The sequence below is a fragment of the Daldinia childiae genome, assembly GCF_008694065.1.
Source record: "Daldinia childiae strain JS-1345 chromosome Unknown Scaffold13, whole genome shotgun sequence".
NCBI lineage: Eukaryota > Fungi > Ascomycota > Sordariomycetes > Xylariales > Hypoxylaceae > Daldinia > Daldinia childiae.
The window spans coordinates 602,733-620,772 of NW_022984654.1; the positions used below are offsets into that span (position 1 = coordinate 602,733).

Below are 18,040 nucleotides of genomic sequence, written 5' to 3' on the forward strand. Positions count from 1 at the left end.
AAACACTGGACATGAATGACGGATATCGTTGTTGGCGTATTCCTGACCAGTTTCGGGTTTGATATACGGTTTAAAAAAAGGAGGCGTTGCAGATGTCGCGCGGGCCCTATCTCGAAGGCTTGGTTAGCTTCTATGATATTCGCCATTGAGTCATTAGTTATAGGGAGTAGGGGGCTTACGCTTCCCATATGCGCATTTCCTTTGATGATGTATCTGATCTAATAAACCTATACGGAAGTCCTGGTATTTTATTAGACAATCTCCTAGGGATGTGTCAGAGCACACTCACTCTTTTCAGGTAGATCCGGGCGATTATAGTTGGCAAATACAACAGCTTGTCGCTCAAGGCCTGTCGAAGCAGTAACAGCAACTTTCGTTGAAGTTGTGACAAGAGATCTATGGGTTGCAGTACCAAAGAAAGGTTGATCAGATAAATGTTTTTTCAGTGCCTTCGTAAAAGGTTGCGTCTTGTATAGACTACCATGGTAAATACTTGATAGTGTACCAAAAAGGGGCATGCTAGTCATCTCTCGAGGTACGAAAGCCTCCTTGCATAGATCCTTGAATTTCCGTATTGTCGCTTCGACGGTCCATTTCTTAACTCCTAATCCAATTGCAATGGTACCTCCAGAGCTTGACCTAGTTAGCAAAATCCCCAGCTAAATAATATTCTGAAAACTTACTTAGTACCAACAATCAAGTCGAAGAACAATTGAATAGGTAAGTCTGGACCCAAGACTTTTTCTATCTCGGCGAGAACTTGTAACACTATGATTCCCCGCACGCCACCACTACAATCATTTAATTAGCATATCTTAACGCATCTTGCCATGATACGGATCGCGTACCCATCGAGACAAAGCACCCGGCTGCCTGCATAACGTGGCTTCGTCATGATAACCCATGGTGGATTAGCAATAACATCCCGTACATGTAGAGGGCACCGGCTGATCTCAATAGTGGTCTTCGATGTTCTGGTCCCATATATTTGGGCGCAGGGGAGGCAAAGAACATGACCACATGGCAGTGCGCACTCTGGCAATTCTCTCAAGCAGCAGAGGCAAGATGAATAGCTGATAAAGTCTGTCGCCACACCTAGTACGTTGGAGTAGAGCTCGTTCAAACGTTCCTGATGGATAAGAGCAGCAATCTGAAGCTCGCTCCTATCTGGGAACTCCTGCCCAAGCTTGAAGCTCGAGGCTTGAACTTGAGCTAGACTTGCTTTTAGTAGTTCTTCCCAGACTGGCCGAAAGGCATCAATATCAAATCTAGATTCGTAGTCGCCGTTTCCGATGATCTTTCCTTGCTTGTTCTGATGCCCTTTGTGATTATGGCCCGATCTAACATTATAACATCGACCAAGGTCTCCGCTAAAAGACGGGTTCGTGAAACTGCACGGGCAGTACATATCGGCAAATGTCTGTAGCGCACCAGCGCAAGGCTTGGCATATCGATCATCCAGGAGGCGGCTTGCAGTACCTGCATACTAATTAGCCAGATTGTGTCGAACCGGCCAAGGCAGATCTAAATTCACCTGGTAGATTCTGACGAACAGCGTCCAGCATCACGCATGATGCTATCATCGGCCCTATTGCGCGAAATATCTGTTCGGTATCGCAGCTAAGAATCAAATTACTAGATTTCTGTTTGATCGCTAATGCTAGGTTCAATATGTTACCCTCAAAATTTCTGGAGACAGGGCTGTGTCGAAGGGTCTCCTTCACAAAATCAAACGGCATATTGAGATCTCTAGTAAAATGATCATATGCTGCTTGAAGGTAGAACTGAAGCTTCTCCGTATTAGCTAGCATGCGCACTTCCCTTTTCCTCAAGTATGAAGCCTTGCACCGGTCTTTCAGCAAGCCAGAAAGCTTGCTAACCTGTTCGTCTATCAACACTGAATGACTTTATGTTAGCGACGGTCAACCAATTATTATGTTAGGGGAGGCAGCCCGAGGGGTGGGTTTAGGGGTGCGGGATGAAGGAAATAGGCCGAGATAAAATATCTTACTATACGATCCCTTATATGGGATCCTGATGACATTTATGGAACCATAATAGCACTCCAAAAGCTCCTTGGTGCTCCTTATCAGCTTTCCGCGCCTTCGCCATGTTTGTACCTATTGAATATTAGTACAAAGTACTATTCACTTATCTTGTCTTTGAAAATTAGGAAAAGAAAAAAAAAAGCGATGAGTAAGGCCAAAAAATACTCAAACCCACTGTGAATTGGTTAGCTTTACCGATAGATGCAGTGACGGGACATTTGTTGCTCACCATATTCCTGCAAGGCCGGCTCACGTGTGACGGCGTCGTGGATATCTGCCATCAGCAATTTCGTCGCCATCGTAATATCCCATTCCCTTTCGTCGACATTGATATCCGTGGCATTGAATACGATTATCGCATGAGGAAGTACGGGTTGGTTGAGTGACTTATCAACTGAAATACTAAAAGTAAGTGACTATGCCTAGTAGTCAACGTGATATAAAATGCAAATATGAGACTTCTCGACGAGCATATAACGCTTGGAGAAAAGGGTAAAGCAGGAAAATGAAAGTAAATAAAGAAAAAAAAGGAGGTACATACTAGAGGCCGCACCCCAACGTATTAGTTTATCAAGAACCATTGATTCAAACGACCTTGGATTTCGCAGAACGAAGACTACAACGTCAGAGAAAGTGTATAGAATTCGAGGATACAGCTGGCTGACGGCGAACTCTCTCTTTTGAGTATGAGGCGTATCTGCCCACAGGATTTTTCTTGTCATATAGTGTCTGCTCGTACTGGTATTGTTCGACTCTGCATTTGTACCTTGTGGGTGATGTCGCAGCTGCTTTGGGATGGCTTCTCCTCCACTCAGACCTTCACAATCCACCAATAGTAGTGGGTGACTGCTATATAGAGTTGATGGATCTGCATACAGATGGACATCACCTGTGGTGGAAATACGATCATGACTAGATGATGTTACTGGCGCATAGTAATTGGAACCCTCAGGCGCCGTCAAATCATGACGGTCAATGAGGAGTTTGATTAGGGTGCTTTTCCCAGCGCCTATGATGTCGTTAGTCGAAATGTAGATATAGAAGTATCGTGACTTACCAGTTTCCCCAATAAACGTCGTCAGCTGAGGATATCGCTCGACCGTCTCGTCGGTGACAGTCTCGCTCATTATGGCGGCGAACCGCCCAAAATCGTGGAATAGGGGGTGGCCGAAGGCATCGCGACCGAATCCGAACCAAGTCGTATCGCGGTCCTCGAGAAGCTCGGATTCGTGTTCAGCTTCCGTACGTATCGGTTCTAAGATTTGACGTAACCGATGGACAACAAGGGGGTCTGCCTTCTCGTGCGGTTTGCCGTTCCTATCGATCATCCATAGTGATTAGTCTCGATCATGCGATTATGAACAGCTTTCTCATAGATATATAAAATATAATAGTATAATTTTCAGGGGTAAAAGCTTCTAAGATTTATCTACTGACCAACCAACAGCGCCCGGAGTGTGCAAGAACCACTTTGGCCAACACACATCGCAGAAGGCAAAGTTATTGCACTGGATGCAAGTAAACGTCTTTTCGGCATTTGTTCCACATGTCTGGCAGGGTTGCGATAATGATAAACGCCCCGCCATGGTATTTGAAGGTCATGGTAATAGTAGAGACCCTTGAATAACGAGCATTTAGTCGTTTCTGGTACGTAATCGCTTCTTGGAGAGTTAGTCGGAACTCCTCGGAGCTCGAGAAATAGAAACCCTCGAGCTTTGGGGGACTCGCTTCCCCTCATTAGCAGCAGCATCAGCCGCAGAGGGGTGTCGATTGTTGCAGAACGGTGCATTGGTGAAACCTGAATAATCTTTGCTTGGCAGGCTGAACGACACCTAAGAAGGCGGGTAGATAAATGAGGTATCAGATAATCTAAGACACGAATATGACATCTTCTCAAGAGCCAATTCTATGCATAACCTCATAATGAGTACGTATCTTACAATAACTCTAACTATACTTACAGCCTAAGTACCTATTCTTCGTATTCTCATTCCCTACTTGGAGATATGTTCTCGATAGAAATGGCTTAATGGGTTGAGGGTACTGAAACAATATTTAGGTGTGGCTAAAATCAATTGACAATGGTCAATTTGATTTTCATATAATTGGTTCAAATTAACTACATCGAAATCTGATCGGTTTTAATGCTAGGTTACATATGCGTACGTCACGGGCCTTGTATTTTATTTTAAATAACAACTTGGGGCCTCTTCGCATAAGGCATCAAGAGTTGGCGAGATCTAGTAGCATCTACGTACAGTACGCGCCGTACCCAAATAAAGGCACGTTTAGCGTGTAGGTGCATGGTATTCCCGTGGGATATTTTTCGTAGTGGGGGTATTCCGCATAACTCGATGCCTGATGCGAAAACTTGATGCCTTATACCAGCTTGCTGAAGCTGCGCCCCAGCAAGGTGAGCTAGCTTCAAAATTGCTGCCCCTGGATGACCAACCGAACTGAGCGATAACCTGCTTCATGACACGCATTTGAACTTAACAGTCAGAGTTATAGTTATCAAAAGTAGCAACCTGATCGACATTAATTGAAGCATAACCCTATTAAGATATGATTAGAGGGCAGTGCTACTGACTCAAGCTAGACTATGGAGTCAAGCTATGCAGAAGGATCCTCAAACATCACTCAGGGGATGAGCAAAGGTAAAATATATAATGAAGTCTTGGCCCCGTGTCTTCCCAAGGAACCAAACTCTCTTATTTAGATCTGTTATGTGTAGACTTGCTACATATTTCTCAATCAGAATAGTCATCACGTATCTTTCTAATTTTCATGCCATGGCCTCTTCACCGGCTCTGCCCGTTGCCCTCCTGGTCATATATCTTACAATATCTCCGTCCTTAATCTATATAGCCATAAAGCATGGCTTGAAGCATGGAGCGGTCATCGGCTGGTCATTTCTCTTCATCTTCTGTACTCTAAGAATCGTCGCGAGCGCTATTGAGATACACGATGCTCATAGTTCAAGCGCTGCACTAGTTTCTAGTATTGGACTGTCTCCTCTCCTTGCTGCTGCTTGTGGTATTCTTCATGAGTCGTAAGTCCTATACGAACTCAAGTAATTCCAACCGTCTCTTTAAAGCTCACTATATTCCAGGCGCGCTTATATCCTTCCGAAATCACGACGACCCTTTGACGCTCCATACCTCGTTTTCTTTCATATTCTTGTTACGACTGCAATTGCTCTTGTGGCTGCCGGTGCCGCAAAAAGCAACAACGACACGCTGCCACCAGATCAGATTAAGCGAAGCCTTGCTCTCGTAAAAGGAGGCATGATTCTATTACTCTTGGGTTGGCTTTCACTTGCAGTAGTTACTCTCACCACATTTCGAGACTCCCTAGCCCGCGAGTCAAGAAAGCTAGCGGGGAGTGAGCCAGGGAAGAAACTACTTCTAGCTGTCGCGATTGCTATCCCTTTCCTGGGAATTCGAGTACTAGAAAGAGTTGTTTATTTCTTTACTCAGAGCCAGGAGTTAAACCCAGTAACGGGTAGCCTTGGTTTAAGAGTTGGTCTAGAAGTTATAGAAGAGATAATCGTAACCTTACTCTTTGTTCTCACAGGCATCATGACACGAAATATTAAAGCAACGACCATGGTGGACTAATTTTGGACACATACGGGAATCTTCCAAGATGGATATATATATGGCTAGAGCAGAAAACTGATTAATAATAATATATTTTGGGACGTTATATCTAGAACGATCATCGTTTAGTGCCATACGCAATATACTGGTATGTGTAAATGATAAAGTTGATGAGACCTATAACGATTCGTAGAATAACTTTAATATAACTACCTGTCTATTCAGTTGGGTTCGCGGTCCTCTAGATACATATTACGCAATAGGTGCGTAAAAGCTGAATTTCCTCTTTGGATCATACTTATTCTTCAGAGCTAAGAGCCTTTCTTGTCGCCATTTTTCATGCCCGTACCAATTCTCCTTTGCTTCATCTCCATACGCGTAATTGACGTATGTATGCATCTCACTCCTACCGGTACCCTCGTGAATAATATTACGAAGAGCATGACCTAACTCGGCAGCCTTCTTATCGAGGTCCGGCTCACCCGGCGCATACGTGATCAGAGGTGCAAGGAGAAGATTATCGCCTCGAAAGGGGTAAGCTGTTGATTCGCTAGGAATACTTTGAACCCCCTGTAAAGAGTATCCTTCGAACAGGAAGAGGGAGTTGTTGAAGGCAGGAGTTTCCTGGGTCGCGGATGCGAATAAGTCATACACTTTACGTTGGGAGGGGATATGGTACGATTCAATATCGATGGGAAAGCGAATGTTTTTCAGACCAGCTTTTTGACACGGTGGCGATTCGTTTCCATTCCCCGTCCAGGCCGGTAAATCCCGGTAGCTTCCTCCAGCGGCGTCAGTGGATATCGGCCCCAGGTCATGGAATGGAACGGTGTAGGTTGCGTCGACGGCATTTACTCCTTCTTGCAATATGAAAAATATGATGAGTGGCTAAACGAAACGTTAGGATGCAGCCATATACCTAATGATTAATTCGAGATTTATCTTGAGGGGGTCACGTACCTTAGTTGGATCAACATCAGGATTGTTGAAAAAGAACGAATAGTTCATGACATCCACTAGTTGGGTACCATTCTTAAGTAAGTGAGTGTTGATTTTATCATAGAGGTCTTCGACTTTATCTCCTGTGAACGTAAAACTTTCATATGCCCAATTGGGATGCTGAATATCATAAATCTTTGATGTGACAGAGGTTACGATGCCGAAATTGTGGCCAGCGCCGTTCATTGCCCACCAAAGATCGGAGTTCTTGTCGATTGTTTGAATGGTCCCATCGGCCAGCACCACATTCATAGAAACAAACTGGTCCCCAATAAGCCCATAGCGCGCTTGAAGAAAACCATGACCACCTCCAAGTCCTGGTCCGAGAATGCTGGTACATTCGCAGCCACCAGTAACTGTCTGCTTTCCTGCCGACCATAGTGTATCCGTAACAGATTTTGACAAAGCCCCTCCGCCGATTTTAGCAGTCAAGCCATCGTCTGAAACCTCAACGCCATTTAATTGGTTCATCCAAATCTCAATGCCGTCCTTCATCTTTCCTACAGTTGTTATAGCTCCGTGACCACCGCTAACTGCAATATATGGCACGTTCTGCTGATTTGCATATCTCACCTGGTTGTAGGTAAGTACTGCTCAAATATTATTTGTTCTACAGACAAGAAGCTCACAATCTCTGCGACATCATTTTCAGTTCCTGGAACAGCGGCAACTTTAACTCCTGGGACATCTAGAACAGACCAGCGTGTTGTTGCTCTAGTAAAGCCATCGGAACCCGGAAGATAGACTCGAGCGCTTGAAGAAAGTCTCAAGCTAAGTTCTTCCGCGTCTATTCGCTGCGGACAAATTCCTCCAAGCCAATCCCTTGCCACTATGCTCTGGCACGTAGAGGATAGAGCCCATGCAGCCACCGCAGGAATTAACTCCATTTCGGGGTTTGCAGTCTATCTTCAAGGGAAATGTATCAAATTTATGTCATTAAGAAGAACTAATGAGGAGATAAATATTTTTATGTAAGGTGGCATGTTATAAAGGCAGGGCGATGTAAGTGCTTATAGACCTATATACAATTTTACTAGCGCTTACGTATAATATTCCAAGGTAAACCAAGACCAAGATGCATGTTCTCACATTGGCTATCCGTACGAAACAAGCTACTGAACAGGTACCTAAGATAGTCCCGTATAATACTACTACCGGATTGGCCAACAAGGCATATAATTAACATATATTATACAAGGTATCTCCCCATCTAGCTACATCACAGACAGTGGATACATAGCAAGAATGCTGCGCCGTAGACTACAAATGTACGGTAGTAAGTTTATATGTGAAGGTCATGTATAATAGCCCCCCAAACCCCACCTATTAACCACGTAGCACACATACTTTACACATACTTCAGAATCCACTGAATACGTTAACGATTTCTTATCATTTTTTAAATTGCCAACGCAATGGCTGTGGAACTAGTAGTGAAAACCGTCTCTATCTCCTTACCCGGTGTCACGAGCCTAGGTAGCTTAACACCAACGGGTGATGGGGTCTGTGTAGTCAGTGGATGAGCCTTTGAAAGAGCTGTTTTATATTACAGATGTTAATTAAACCAATACGACCTCCTGGTCAAATGAAAGCTTCAAAGTCTTCTTGATGACATACTTTGAGTGATTTCTATAGACCAATAGACATAACATTTGTGTGTATAGAAGACCTAACTAGCTAAAATATAGGTACCAACAAATCTATGTAAAATGGACTTAATGTTGTCGGGTCGAGTCCTTTTTCGCGTTACCATTGACATTAGGTGTTGATTTGGATCCTTCCTCAATATTGCCAATATTACCACCCAGATCTTTGTCGTTCTCCTTTTCATCCTCTACATCATCATCATCTTCAATACTTTCGACTTCGTCGTAATCTGCATCTTCATCTTCTCCTACCTCTACCCCCTCCTCTTCCTCCTCATTCTCATCACTGTCCCCTTTATTCTTATCATCTCCGTTTTCTTCGTCAGATACATCTTGCTGCCCCCTTTTCTGCTTCTTGTTAGTCTCTTTGCCGCCCTTATTCACTTCTCTGTCCTGTTTATTCTTCGTATCAGGTTCCTCGTCAACCCCGTCCGAGATAACATCGATCTCTTCATCCACGTCTTGCTCGTCATCATACTTTTCGGGATCTTGACCGTTGGCCTTGCGTTTGGTACTGCCCCGACCGCCCTTTTTCTTTTCTTCGGTTGTCAATTCCGAAGCTCTTTTGACGACATCATTGCCCGATCTTTCGATTCGGACTGCAGGGTTGCTCGCGTCGGCTTTTCTTTTGACAGTATTCCCGTGCTGCGTCTTGATCTCAATCGCCCCTTGATCCTTCGTTTCTGCTACCGTACCTCCAGGAGTACCGTTGCCCCAATTCCAAGAGACTACCGTGGATAATGTAATTAGCCGCGAAGTTCTAATAAGTGCTATTTGTTGCATACCTTTGTCTCCCTCTTCTGGCTTGTCGCTTTTGGCCATGACGTTAGGTCAAGGACTGGAATATATAATGTGGATGATGAAAGGCGCAACCAATTGCTTATAGAGCTTTCTTTAGGAGATCTGAAATTGCACTGTATAGAAATCGAAGATCAAAAATGAGAGGAGAAAAGTAGGTTAAGTCGTTTAATAAAATCGCAATTTCTGTCATTGTAACTACCTCGTTGCGTCATGTTGATGATTCATTATCCCTTTAGTGTCAGATTCCCGCGCCAGGACTAGGCATGTGGAATAAGATGTTGGTATGCGCCACTTATAAGTCTAAAGTGGCTCGGCATTAGAACACAGCATCATCGTAGGGATACGGTAGGTTTCGTCTTCCTCTGTAGTCTAGTAGTTATTGCTTGGGGACAAGGTTGAAAATTTGACGATAATACGAAGCATATCTGCCTTGATGGGCCCATAGCTATCCCATACTGCACTTTGTTTAAATAAGACAATATATTCGTAGTACGTTAGTAGCTAAAATTAGCGTAGATATCGTATTAAGACTTCCATCACAAAGTGGTGAAATACTTCTAATATAAAATTGTACAATTATCATCAAAGCCTTATTAAGGACTCAAAATAATAGCCCAAAGTTCTTGATCTCATAGTTCTCTTGTCTGTCATACACATAAGTCACACATCTAGCGCGCCACTTATGTACAAGTCAGATTGCCTTAAATGGGTATAAAATAGAAAGCCTACCATTAATTTCATTGATTTACCGCCCTTTAAATATAGGTTTCCTCTTCTCCTTGAAAGCTTCTAAAGCCTCATCTCGATCCTCAGTTTTCACCACACGCTCGTACATAGCGTTCTCTATTTCCTCCCTAGCCCAGCTCACTGCCTGGAGAGCAGATCTAATCGCAATCGGACCTCCTTCACAGATCTCACCTGCTAACCTCACCGCCTCCGAGAGAACCGCGTTTCGTGCTCGAGTTGGTAGTCCGTCTTCGACTTCGTTATTGGTCTGCGCGACACCATCCCGCTCGTCTTCGGGCAGCACCTCAACTAACCGATCGGCAATTCCTAAAAAGTACGCCTCGGGGGCAGAAACACGCCGTCCAGTTAGAATTATATCCCTAGCGCGAGGGAGTCCGATCAATGCTGGTAATCGATACGTGCCGCCGGCACCGGGAATTATGCCCAGTCGCGTCTCGGGAAGGCCCACCGTTGCAGATGAGGCTAATACTCGGAAGTGTGTGCAAAGGGCAAGTTCAAGACCACCGCCAAGCGCAAGGGAAGAGATGGCTGAAATTGTAGGGATTGGGAGAGATGAAAGGGACGAAAACGTGCCGCGGAGATCTGCTAGGAATTGTGCGGTCCTAGAGTAGATCAAACCTCAAGTATTAGTTAAAATGTTAAACCATTGATAATAACAGGTATATACTGACTCCTCTTGCGTAAAGCCGCGCCGCTCTTTAAGATCGGCGCCTGCGCAGAAGCTTGCATCAACGGCGCTGGCCAGGATCAGAGCTCTGGTAGGCCCTTTCTGATCTATACCAGCAGCTCCTCCAAATCGTGGGGGAGGCGGCACTTCTTGACCCTCAACGGTATATTGCGATTGAATATCTTCAACTTCGGCTCGTAAGGCAGCTAGGAGGGCTTTTGATATAGCATTGCGCGCGGATGGTCTATTAAGCTCGAGAATGCGGATATGACCGGAATTTGGAGCTTGGAGGTTGGTAACTCGAACAAGAGGACCGGCGTCGGTTGAGTAAAGACGGAGGAGACGAATAGCAGAAGATGCCAATCGAGTATTTAATCGTGGTGGCATTGCGATATTCAAGTGGTATATCCGTATAGGTGAGGCACTGATAAAAAAGATGGATACTGATACTAAAAGAAGTTGTACCTAAGGTAAATGCGTACAGGTGCTTTCGACGTCAGAGTTGTCGCTATCTCGGTTTGATAACGGAATTAATAGCGGTTATCAACGGGTTTTATATTTAAAGATATCGGTTATGAGGATATTAGGTTAGAGCTTAGGTACCTAGATAATAATATTAATCTATCAGTATCTTGTATCAATTGAGGTCACCTTCAATGACCTTTTAAAAACATCATTTGCCGAATAGACTCGGGAGTTTCGGAGGTCCGTCCAATCAATGAACCAAGTATGTCATCAATAATATCTCCACTTCATGCCGACCCGGGGGGACTCAAACGTTTAAGGAAGTTTCCACTTAGAAAAGCTATTAAGTACCCCCTAACCTATTATATTCCTGTACCTCCAATTCAATATTCAATATTTAATCGGCCTTAAAAATGGCCAGTGATTCGGCGGCAGCATCCCTTCCTCCGGAAGCTATCGAGTTCGCAGGACGCATGTATAACGCCGCACGAGCCGGAGAGATTGAGATATTTCAACAGGCTTTACCAGCTGGTCTCCCTCCTAATTTGACTAACGAAAAAGGGGATTCACTTGTATGAAACTATTGATTAAGCAACCTTTCTTAATGAGAAGAGTTATCAATTTAAAATTTACTCAAAATACTAATGTTATATTGTTTATTTCTAGCTTATGCTCGCGGCTTATCATGGGCATGCTGACCTTGTCAAACTTCTTATTCAACATGGAGCCGATCCGAATCGTATTAACGATAGGGGTCAAAGCCCCTTAGCAGGTGCCGTTTTTAAGAAGGAGGATAGTGTAATCGAGGTTCGACCTCCATGTCCAGTAATCACCCTTGAAAACTTGCATGATCTAACTTCGCGACGATGTAGGCGCTATTGGAAGGCGGTGCTGATCCGGAGCATGGTTCACCCTCTGCACTTGCCTGTCTAGCCATGTTTCAACAGGAGGGTCAGTGGGGAGACAAGTTTACATCGGCCCCAGGAAGAGGGAAAGCTGGAAACTCCGCATCTTTATCCAATACCGACGCCAACTAGGCATGGTATACTAAAAGACGACCTCATAATGGGTATCATATAGAATTAGGAAATTATCCCTTAGGAGAATTCGATAAACTATTTAAACATCTGTCCAAGTCCCTGTATGATGCGATACGGAGATGGACGCTGTGATCATTTGCAGACTCCAAAAATCCAAATCAACATAAACGCTTTCAAAGTTCCGGCAGCTGCCCTCATGACAGGTTTCTTCGGGTTTTGATACCTCTTGCTCCGTATGAACTTTGTGGGACTGTACATCATTTCTCTGCTCAATCTCTTGTGCCACATCTACTCTGCCTATTATCATATAGGGGGCCCCTGATTCTGGTGTTTCTTTCACGGCCGTCTTTGTCAAGTCCGTCGTTACGGGCCGCATGATGATAGCAGCGTCGCAGCCCCAAAACCGTATAATAACATCGCCGGGCCTTGCTACGGATGGAACGAGTGCGATGAGGCGGTTTGTGCCAAGGCAAATTCTGGGCCCGAGCCCGATATCAGAGCCCATTTCTTGGCGTCCCTGATTTCCTTCCCAACCTTTGGCGTATTCGGCAAGGTACCGAGGATCATCGGTTCGGGGCTTGCTATCTGCGATAGGCCACGCTATAACATCAGGATGCTGTATCGTATGGATCCTCATCAACTGGCTATTATCATATTCCATAGTTCTAGCCATGTAATTCTCGCCCGCTTTTCTGATATGCTCCAGGTCAGGCTCGTTATAATAGTCGCCATAGCAGTCCTGCCATTCTCGTTCGATTCGGGGTGATTCGATGAGCGACTCGAGCTCTGGACCCAGTCGTAAAACTTTACTACACAAGAATCCTATCACTCTAATTACCGGATAGCCCTATACATAGGTGATTGACTCCGAGTTAGCATTAATAATTCTCGGCTTTTAAAAAAAGCTAAATGGAGATTGGTAATTGAATAAGGGGAAACTTGCTTGATATCTATCCATATCCCCAATTTCCTTCCCGACCTGTTGGCCGAGTGCTTCTTGAACTATACCCGAGAATCTCACTACAGTGATGTATCTCTCGACCTCCATAGGAGATATGTCAGTCTTAATCTCATCAATAGGGGTATTGTTGAATTTAAGGCCAAGTGGCGCATTATTCCCCCGGACTTGAAAGTATATATACCCAACCACATCAGTCCAAATATCGTATAACGAGCGATCATAGTCGACTTCAGGTGGTCTTGTATTTCTTAGTAGTTGCAATGAGTCCTCATCTTTAAGATTCAATGACTCGGCATACCGTTTGACTTGATCAGGTAGCTGGTCGGTGCTACTTGGAGTACGGATATCATTAGCAAGCCCGAGTAACCCATATATCTTGTCCCTTATTTCGGTGCAGTCTTTCCTAACACAGCTCTCGACGAGACTTTCTAATCTTGTCATAGGGGTGTGCCTCTGTCCCCTGATCTCTAGCAAAGTGAGCATTTCTTGAAGTTCATTCGTCAAGCCTTTTCCAGATCGTTGTAGTGTCGAATGTTCCTCTTTGAACGCCTCTGATTGCCTTAGAGCCTCGTAGGTCCAAATACTTGATCCGTACATAAATACCAATCGTAGAGGACAACATACTTCCTGGACAACCCACAGTCTCTTCCAATATGCACTTTCGGACATTCTTTTAAAAGCTTTTCTATCAGGCCCAAGAGAAGATCGTACCTCCAAGTCGGCAGCTTTCAAACCGTTTGAAACGGCAGAAACCAAATGCTGGACTTGGCTGGCCTTCCACTGCATAGAACTAGCGATATCTCCGTTATCTTTCGGTCCTATCCATGCTATAACAGCAATGGCACGCTTATATATGGAAGACATCATAGCGACTTGGGCACTCTTTTCCACGTTGTCATCTTGGTTAATACAAATAGCATCTACCCAGAGTGATAGAGATACAGTTGCAGAACGGAGGTGCTGAATCGCAACCTTCAGGTTGCTGCCCGCATCAAATGTGCAGCCGTTTACGGTGATGTTTATTGACTTCTTGGTATCTGCCTTTGAGGCTGGTGACAGCGTCGATGCCTTTTTGACACATTCTGAATACGGCTCGCCCCAAGTGTAAGACAACGCTATATAGCGTGGCCTAGATTTGAAAGTAGCAGGGATCAAAAAGCATACCAGTGGGCTAAAAAAGTCTCCTGGCTGTATATTAAGGATACGGATAGCGTTCTCTCCTGTTGGGAGAGGAGGATAGGTAAAGTTCTCTGAAGCTGTGGCCATTATTTTGTCAGTGATTTGAGAAGGTTATGTATGCCTCTACCCCCCATCGAGGACCCGATCTCATATCGTTTCGATGCCTATCGGTTCTACTAATTCCCCGACGTGTACGACGATACCGCAAGCCATCAGGGTCTAAGAACGCTTGATATGGGCGGGGAAAGTCTTAAGCTATGGGGGAAGTAATTCAACATTCCGATGGATTACGGGTTCTAAGATAAACTAACTTAACTGACTACTCCAATAAGACGCCTTACACCCCATCTCATCCTTAAGGCTAAGATACAAATATGCTCTTAGAGTTAATATTACGATTATGGAGAGCATGTTCAGTATTTAATAAAATCAATAGAAGTGTGAGAATTAATAGGACTATGGGGCTACCTATCTAGGTATCTAATAAAGTTCTCTTTTTCGCTGGCCATCTCCTCTAACAACTCCGAGTTATATCCTCTATTTTCTCGATTCAGCCCCATGTCATACCCCTAGCAGCTTGATGGCGGCGTAAAGGAGAAAAACCTATTATAAACAGTAGAATAACAACAACCATCAAACCAGAGAAACCTTTACTCCGTCAGCCGGAGCCAACCCGATGGTGTAGCTCTGTCTTTCTGCTCCGACTGGCTCATTCAGTACTCCTGGGGCTAGTCTAATCCCCGGAAATGCGTGGAGCATCCTTATGATTGCGTAACTTGCCTCTGTCAAAGCAAAGTCCTCTATAATGATTGAGTTAGTAACACTTCGAAAGATAGGAGACAACATTACATACTTCCTAAGCAAGTTCTTGGACCTCCATTGAAGTCAATATAACCAGATCCTGGACGGGCTTTCTTGAGTAACTCTCCACTTTCCCATCTCTGTGGCCGGAATTCCCTGGAGTCGACACCATATATTGACTCGAGCCTATGTAAATGGTACACAGACCAAGCAATTCCCGTTCCCTTCGGAAGCATTACAGGTGACTGACCGTCAGAGCCACCGCCACGGGGTAGAACCGTAGCCTTGTTGGCAAATCGGATGTTCATGGGAAGCGAAGGATATAATCGCAGGACTGTACGCATTTAGCATCTCGTAGATTAATTATACGCGAACGAACTCACTTTCATTAAGACAGCAGCGCAAGAAAGGTAGCTTTTGGATATGTTCTCTCGTTATATCGGAACCCTGAGGAACTGCGGATACCTCTTGCTTCAGTCTCTCTAAGCTGTCGGGATTGCGAACAAGATGAAAGCTATTTGATCATTGCGGTTAGAGAAGTAACATGGTCAATATGATGGTTATCGGGGTTACATTGGCACTTACAACGTCCAACACAAGAGAGCAGCTGTTGAGTCTCGTCCAGCAACCAGAACATGTAGTAACTGATCCCTTACTAGCTGCTCATCCTGCATCTCCTTCCAGAGATCAATTATGAACGAGTATTTCTCGGAGGCCTTTTCCTCACCAAACTCGTCCTTATACTTCAATGCCTTCTTTGCGAAAAAGGTAGCCCAATCTTTGACAGACTTGCAGGCCTTCTTGAATTCAGGAGGGTTGTAGAGAACTGCCAAGTCAGCCAGTCGAACACGAATTCCCATACCGGTGGCAGCATAATCAAAGTTTGACCTCACAGCCTCTTGTTCCTCTTTTGACAGGCTATCGTGCGGTTCACCAAATAGAAGCTCTGTGGTTGTACTAAGAGTGTATTCGAAGAGGAATGGCTTCAAGTCAACTATTGTTCCAACTGAAGCCTTGTCGAGTTCCAAGACTAGCTTTTCTGCATGAGGTGCGAATACTCGGATCGTTTGCTTCTGGACGCGTGAAAACTGCCGCTTAATGAGCTCGCGTGAATGTTTCCAAGCCGGGCCATCTTGACTGAAGATGCCTTCTCCAAGTAAAGGAGCGCTCGCAAGACGACGGCTTCCCAGACCGTAATCCTCAAATCTTGTAGAGAGTATAGCCTCTATATTTTCTGGGTCCGATGTAAAGTATCCGGTTACTCCGAAAAGCTCTATCCTAGCGGTTCCAGCAATATCGAAATATTGAGTAAGCTGTTCGAAGGTGTAGTCGCTGAAAAAGATCTTGTATTGGCGGAAAAGGAGGTCAAGCGCAAACGGCAATTTGTATGGTACTCTTGCAATGACCGGTTTGCAATTAAACTCTTCTACGAGTAGTTTCTCAGCCTAAAAATTGTTAGAGACAGTGGTTTAGCCTATGACTATTAAACGATCTTGGCCCTCCGTCGATGAGCTTGCACCACGCCTTGCAGTGGTCAGACGGCTGTTGTAGGGCTAAACACTTCTGGTTTATATGAATGGCCTCCTACTCCCTCATAACTTAAGTAAGATAACATACCTTGGATTTATCTTTGCGTCTAAGGTATACACATAACCCGACTATTACCAGCAGAGTCAGAAGACCAGTACGAAGGCCGACTTTTAGGTTTGTCTCGAGTACATCTGAGAAGTAAACAAACTCCTCTAATCGGGTTTCGGAACGCGACACAGCCATTGTTGCTCACAAACTTCGTATAGCTGAAGAACAGGCTTCGTGGTTGGCATTAGGAGAATTGGAATTTGATGTGAGAGGAAAAAGAAGAAAGACGCTTAACAACATTATATATCTAATACTGGCTGTGGATTAGGAAATATATTCGAAGTGGCAGGTAGGTATCTTCCAATCACGGAATTTTTATGTGAATATTTTAAGAGACGAAACTAAAATAATCGACTTAATATTCAGTGTGGTTACAAAAAAGGAGGTCCATAGGTGATTTGTGGCTAAAGCTGAATCACTGGCTTGCATTCACGCGTATCAAAACTTCGATCTACCAATCATTCTTATCAATACTCCTCACCGGCTGTATCATGCCTATCTACAGTATGAATAACGGCGGATATTATTATATATATCGAGTATGTACAGTGGACGAAGCGGTAGCCTACAGCTTCCCGTGTCACCACCACAATTTCAGGGCGGTAAGAGCACTTCTATTGAATTGATAGACTTCCACTTTCTAAGTATGTACTTAGGTACCTCTTGTCGCCTTGGGCTGTCGAATTAATTCTCCCATTAGTCCGAATTTCAGCTCGCCAATACATTAGGTACCCCTTGGTAGCCTCCCTTGTCACTTTCGAACTTTCGCAGTCCCACATAATAATCCAATTCAATATGATTGAGAGCTTTTTAAATAACGTTAATAGCCTGGGCACAGCACGGTTACTGTCCAGGCTAAAAAATATTCATGGCTTACTTGAGCAATTGAGTGGTTCAGATGCTGAATCGGAAGTGACGAGTTTACTCGAGCAGGTTAAGGATCTTGTTGATATCGCCTCAACATTAGATAACCTAGTGACTAGGGAACGACGGAATCCCTCATTGATTCTACAGCCCCTCTCAGAGAGCGATCAACTCCACCTGTGTCGCATTTGTACCGAGACGGCTGTGATTACAGATGAATTCATCGAGCTCCTTGAACCATTAGAATCTATCCTCAAAGAGTCTAATCACTACGAAAGCCGCGTAGGGGGCGAGAAGTGGTATGATGAAACCTTCCAGGCGTGGAAACTTCGCACGGAAGCTTTACGAATGCTCTTCTCAGCGATTACTCTTCTCTACCACAAGAATAACACCGATGAAAATGGTAATTTGTCTACCGAAACAAAGGCTTGTGCATATAGAATCGACCACCAAATCCAATTGATCGAGTCAGAAATCCGTAGGGTTGATGAGCATGAATCAATTAGAGTATTTCCTCCTTATATGAACGTCGGTCTTAGATCATATACCTAACTGGTTTTAGATAAGAGATGCTGTCAAGGT

At 44.4% G+C, this 18,040-nt stretch overlaps 7 protein-coding genes across 7 annotated transcripts; 2 read left to right on the forward strand and 5 right to left on the reverse strand.

Moving 5' to 3' along the window:
* Positions 1 to 2,239: 2,239 nt before the first annotated feature.
* Positions 2,240 to 3,376, reverse strand: GL218_08593 (uncharacterized protein; the record flags this gene model as incomplete). Its single annotated transcript, XM_033585397.1, has 3 exons — positions 2,240 to 2,442; positions 2,815 to 3,057; positions 3,106 to 3,376. The coding sequence occupies 3 exons, from the start codon at positions 3,374 to 3,376 to the stop codon at positions 2,240 to 2,242; spliced, it is 717 nt and encodes a 238-aa protein (XP_033440390.1).
* A 1,464-nt stretch (positions 3,377 to 4,840) lies between these two features.
* Positions 4,841 to 5,668, forward strand: GL218_08594 (uncharacterized protein; the record flags this gene model as incomplete). The annotated part of the gene is made up of 2 exons (XM_033585398.1): positions 4,841 to 5,100; positions 5,161 to 5,668. 2 exons carry the CDS (start codon positions 4,841 to 4,843, stop codon positions 5,666 to 5,668), a joined length of 768 nt encoding a protein of 255 aa, XP_033440395.1.
* Positions 5,669 to 5,902: 234 nt separating this feature from the next.
* Positions 5,903 to 7,536, reverse strand: GL218_08595 (6-hydroxy-D-nicotine oxidase; the record flags this gene model as incomplete). The annotated part of the gene is made up of 3 exons (XM_033585399.1): positions 5,903 to 6,538; positions 6,611 to 7,222; positions 7,279 to 7,536. 3 exons carry the CDS (start codon positions 7,534 to 7,536, stop codon positions 5,903 to 5,905), a joined length of 1,506 nt encoding a protein of 501 aa, XP_033440396.1.
* Positions 7,537 to 8,364: 828 nt separating this feature from the next.
* On the reverse strand, positions 8,365 to 9,117 carry GL218_08596 (uncharacterized protein; the record flags this gene model as incomplete). The annotated part of the gene is made up of 2 exons (XM_033585400.1): positions 8,365 to 9,023; positions 9,081 to 9,117. 2 exons carry the CDS (start codon positions 9,115 to 9,117, stop codon positions 8,365 to 8,367), a joined length of 696 nt encoding a protein of 231 aa, XP_033440393.1.
* Positions 9,118 to 9,841: 724 nt separating this feature from the next.
* GL218_08597 (Methylglutaconyl-CoA hydratase, mitochondrial) lies at positions 9,842 to 10,897 on the reverse strand (the record flags this gene model as incomplete). Its single annotated transcript, XM_033585401.1, has 2 exons — positions 9,842 to 10,445; positions 10,515 to 10,897. 2 exons carry the CDS (start codon positions 10,895 to 10,897, stop codon positions 9,842 to 9,844), a joined length of 987 nt encoding a protein of 328 aa, XP_033440394.1.
* Positions 10,898 to 11,388: 491 nt separating this feature from the next.
* On the forward strand, positions 11,389 to 12,012 carry GL218_08598 (uncharacterized protein; the record flags this gene model as incomplete). The annotated part of the gene is made up of 3 exons (XM_033585402.1): positions 11,389 to 11,547; positions 11,642 to 11,782; positions 11,848 to 12,012. The coding sequence occupies 3 exons, from the start codon at positions 11,389 to 11,391 to the stop codon at positions 12,010 to 12,012; spliced, it is 465 nt and encodes a 154-aa protein (XP_033440387.1).
* A 3,525-nt stretch (positions 12,013 to 15,537) lies between these two features.
* On the reverse strand, positions 15,538 to 16,729 carry GL218_08599 (Cytochrome P450 52A13; the record flags this gene model as incomplete). The annotated part of the gene is made up of 2 exons (XM_033585403.1): positions 15,538 to 16,401; positions 16,574 to 16,729. 2 exons carry the CDS (start codon positions 16,727 to 16,729, stop codon positions 15,538 to 15,540), a joined length of 1,020 nt encoding a protein of 339 aa, XP_033440388.1.
* Between the last annotated feature and the right edge of the window lie 1,311 nt (positions 16,730 to 18,040).